A 4,167-nucleotide genomic window follows, 5' to 3' on the forward strand; every position below is an offset into this window, starting at 1 on the left:
CGTTCCACTCACAGGAGTCACATGATAACGACTACAGTACCGCGATTACCGTCGGGCGATGAAGAGCGGAGCGCCGAAGAACGGCCAGGCTAGAATTTCACCAAAGCACATCATACCAAAGTATACACGGCGACTCAACCGCGCACCGGCAGTAATACATGAGAATAAGACGATCTAGGCTAGGAGGCTCACCCCCCCCCCCCCCCCCCCCCCCCGGGCCCAGTTGTTCGGCGACCGAGAGGACCGTACTCAATATTGGCAGTGGACATACAGCCCTCATGACGCAGGCGTGCGGGTCCAGACTGCGGCCACTGGTCATGTGATGTGGGGGCCATGTTAGTTCCACTGTGCACATGATCACGTCCCACGCCGCTGAGTGGCCACATGGAAGCAGCAGCGGATCCAGTGATCTGTATACAGGGGGGTTCCAGTTTAGCCAAAACTGAATAGCTGATACATGTACATGGATAAGCATATGGTTGCCAGTAGCACATTAACGAAATTGAGGGGTTCCGCGGAACCCCTAGATCCGCCCCTGGGAAGGGACTCTGACCCACTACTCTATATTGGAAGTGGGAATACTTTGACCATGAAGCAGGCGTGCGGGTCCAGGCTGCGGCCACTGGCGGCCTGCGGGTAGGCGCCGATGGCCGTTACGTTCACCTTGCTCCACAGATCCGTCACGATCGCCTGCGTCGTGGCGCTCAGCCCGAGCATCTCGAACGTGACGCGCGCCGCCGGGAACGCCGTCTCGCCGAGGTTCACCACCACGACGGCCTGGTTGCGGCGGTCGTTGATCAGCTTACGCCACACCTGCACGTCGCCGGCCTTGTCGAGCTTGCCGATGAGGTCGCCCTGCGGTGCGCTAGTGTCGTTGTGCACGGCGAGAACGTCAAAGTTGAGCAGTACGGCGCGCTGGAAGTCGGACATGTTGCGCACATCGCCCGTCCAGACCAGCGGGCTCTGCAGCAGCGCCCACATGCTGAACTCGGTCACGTACTCCGTGTGCGTCTGGCCCGGGAAGTAACGCTTGCCCGGCGGCTGCTGGTCGGCCAGGCCCGTGAAAACCATATCCATGTCATTCCAGCCATGCTTGGCAGCACCACTGTAGTTGCTCATTCCGATCTGTGAAAGCAAACAAACAAAAAAAGAGAGAGAAAAAGTACAGTTTACATGTTCGCGTTACCACCGGTTACACAATAGTGTTGAAGAACACAACCAGCTTTGGAAACAAAGCACGCAACAAAGGGATACAAACGAAAAAATCCGGTGGAGCAAAAGTGATTAGATGCCTCTACCCACGTGTTTCATGCAAAATGCAAATCATCAGGATCGGAGACAACAAATGAATACCGTATTTACCCGGCTTGAAGTCGCATATAACGTTAGAAAAGTCGCACTCGATTGTAAGTCGCATCCCCATTTTTCACGTTTGAGCAATAAAGTTTCGATATATTCACTTCAGTAGTAAGGCATGCTCGATTGTAAGTCGCACCCCCTTTTTTACCCTGAATTTTAGTGTAAAAAGGTGTGCCTGGTATTCGGGGAAATACAGTACAGTTGACTCCCGATATAACGAACACCACTGTGCAGGAGAATTAGTTCTTTATAGCCAAAGTTTGTTATAACAGAAATGCACTCACACCATACAAGCAACGCATCATGACGTCCTTCCAATCTGTGTGCAAGCAAGCTGTAAGAGCGGCATGCAACAAACGAAAACAGTTGTTGCTGTTGTTGTTATGGTAAAAAAAGGAGAAGGACAACATGTTACGAGTTATGAATAGTTACTGTCCCCAAACCTAGCCATGCATATGATCTGGTTACGTTGGTGGACAGTTAGTCATACTAGTAACATTTTGACCTTCTCCTTTTTTTTTACAATAATTAAATTCGCTCATCATCCGAGTCAAAATTGTTGTTGTTGATTTTTTATTTGACTTGGGGTTAAGTGCATGTGGTGATAAATGCATACACAGATGCGCAAAAGCGAGCTGAGGATGGCAGCATGTAACTGTTCCATGAGTCAGCCAACATGCAACCTTGCGAATAACGGCGGTTGATAAAAAAATAACTGTTCGCGTGAGACTCGGCTGGAAGCCGAGTTTTCCGCATCTGCATGAACGCCACCACCCTCTTGGATTGAGGCGCAGATGCAGCTCCTAAAGCAAGTACTTCAGAAGTATGGGTATGCTATATCCATGGTATCAAGAGTACATAAAGAGTGCAATGTCATATTTTATGTACTCTTGATGGTAAGCTACATATGCCTTACAGTACCGTTGATTCGCCCCCTCTCTAATTTCTGCCTGCGAAGCGACGTCGTGCTGCACTTGAACCGACTTGATCCAATTCCCGCCCCTGCCGTAAAACCAGCTGGGAAGCGACACGTTATGTGTGTGTGTTTGGGGAGGGGGGGGGGGGGGGGGGATTATCGGTACTTTACGGTATATCCGTGGTACATTTATGACTATATCCGTGGTACGGTAAAACCTGTAACTAAAGACCACCGTGACTAGCGACCAGCCTGGTACTACAGACCACTTCGCCAGGCACGGACGCTCTCACATATTACGGTTGTGTGGTGCAAACCTCTAACTAAGAACCACTTGCCACTAAAGACCGCTTTCTCTGGCCCCAAGGAGTGGTCGGCAGTCACAGGTTTTACCGTATGTTATATCCGGACTGTTTTTAAAACACTGAATTGTTGGCAATGTTGCTTCCCTGCATGCCATGCCCCTCTCACCTGCTTTAGAATGATTCCACGTGTGCTCTTGAACTCGTCCATGTGGTCGCCAGTCACTCTCCACGAGTTTCCACATTCCGGCGCCCACTTCCACGGGTCCTCCACACCCCATTCGCATAGATTTATCAGCACCGGGCGCTTCGTGTCATTGAACGCCTTCGCTACCTGCGGGTAGAGATCCGTCGGCTTTTTCGGGTCGTTGCAGTTGTCGATCTTGATCCAGTCGATTTTCCACTCCAGGGCTAGCTGCTGGGCGTCGCTCGTATAATGGCCGTACATGCCGGACCGACGTCCCACGCAAGTGTACGTGCCGATGTCTTGGTAGACGCCGGCGCGCAGACCCTTCGAGTGGATGTAGTCGATCACGCCGGCGAGCGACCCGCTCGGAAAGCGCGTGGTGTTAGCCAACAGCTTTCCGGCGGTGCTGCGACCCGCGGCTCCCCAGCAGTCGGATATCATGACCGTATTGTAGCCGGCTGCGGCCAAGCCGGTCTCGATCAGTGCGTCCGTGCTATCCCGCAGAGTTTTCTCGTCGCAGTAATCTCGCTCGCCCAGTGCAAGCCACGAGCTCCAGCCCAGAGGCGGAGTGAGTGCCAGTCCATTGTCGAGAGCAATAGTCGACGGTACGACTTGCAGCAGAGCCAGCAACACTCCAACGGAGACTGAAAATACCCTTGGACTCATCCTGCCGGTGGCTTAGAACGATACAACTAATTATTTTGCTTGCGGGAGCTGAGCTAAAATGTGATGGTCGACAGCGTTGACAGCGTCGTCCGTCTCTCCCCGCTCCACTCCCTCTCTCGATGTCAGACGATCTCGAAGATGGACCAACCGGTGTACTAGCGGTAGGCAGGATTCTGTCATGTCCTTATTCCACCAATGGCAATGGCAGCATGATCATTGATCTGATTCCCAGCATACTGCTAGTACTAGTAGTATGTCAAACATGATACATATACTTGATAGTAGCACAATGGGCGCTTTCGATTACACGTTTACACAATTCTGGAACTGGGTTTTGTAATTCTCGAATGACCAAAATGTACGAATTCCGGCCATGTAAACGAACGACTGGAATTCACAACGCAGTTTATTCATGGCATATCACAAACAAAATTGGTCGTAAAAAGATATCACGTACACCCTCGCACGCGCATCGACCCAGCTTCGCGTACCGGTCCATCCCGGCGAAGGCTCCATGTCGGCAACAATATTGTGCTTCGATAAAACTGAACGCGTGTGCGAAAGGACCACCCAAAATGATCTGGTCTAATAATCAGCTCCCAGCGGAATCTCAACTGCGGCAATTAGCTTTTCGGGAAGACAAAAGTAGCAACTACATGCAGTTGTAGCCCTGCTTTCGCGCCACACCGGCCAGCTCAGGGAGGCTCTTCCTTGACTTGAGTCATGCATGACCAGAC

At 51.6% G+C, this 4,167-nt stretch overlaps 1 protein-coding gene across 1 annotated transcript; it reads right to left on the minus strand.

Annotated features, from left to right (window-relative positions):
• Positions 1 to 406: 406 nt before the first annotated feature.
• On the minus strand, positions 407 to 3,601 carry LOC135821121 (uncharacterized). Its single transcript, XM_065334187.1, has 2 exons — positions 2,747 to 3,601; positions 407 to 1,125 (listed from the first exon to the last, which is right to left on the minus strand). Exons 1-2 carry the CDS (start codon positions 3,428 to 3,430, stop codon positions 562 to 564), a joined length of 1,248 nt encoding a protein of 415 aa, XP_065190259.1. The 5' UTR covers positions 3,431 to 3,601; the 3' UTR covers positions 407 to 561.
• Between the last annotated feature and the right edge of the window lie 566 nt (positions 3,602 to 4,167).

This window comes from Sycon ciliatum, chromosome 7, assembly GCF_964019385.1.
Source record: "Sycon ciliatum chromosome 7, ocSycCili1.1, whole genome shotgun sequence".
In the NCBI taxonomy this organism is placed as follows: domain Eukaryota; kingdom Metazoa; phylum Porifera; class Calcarea; order Leucosolenida; family Sycettidae; genus Sycon; species Sycon ciliatum.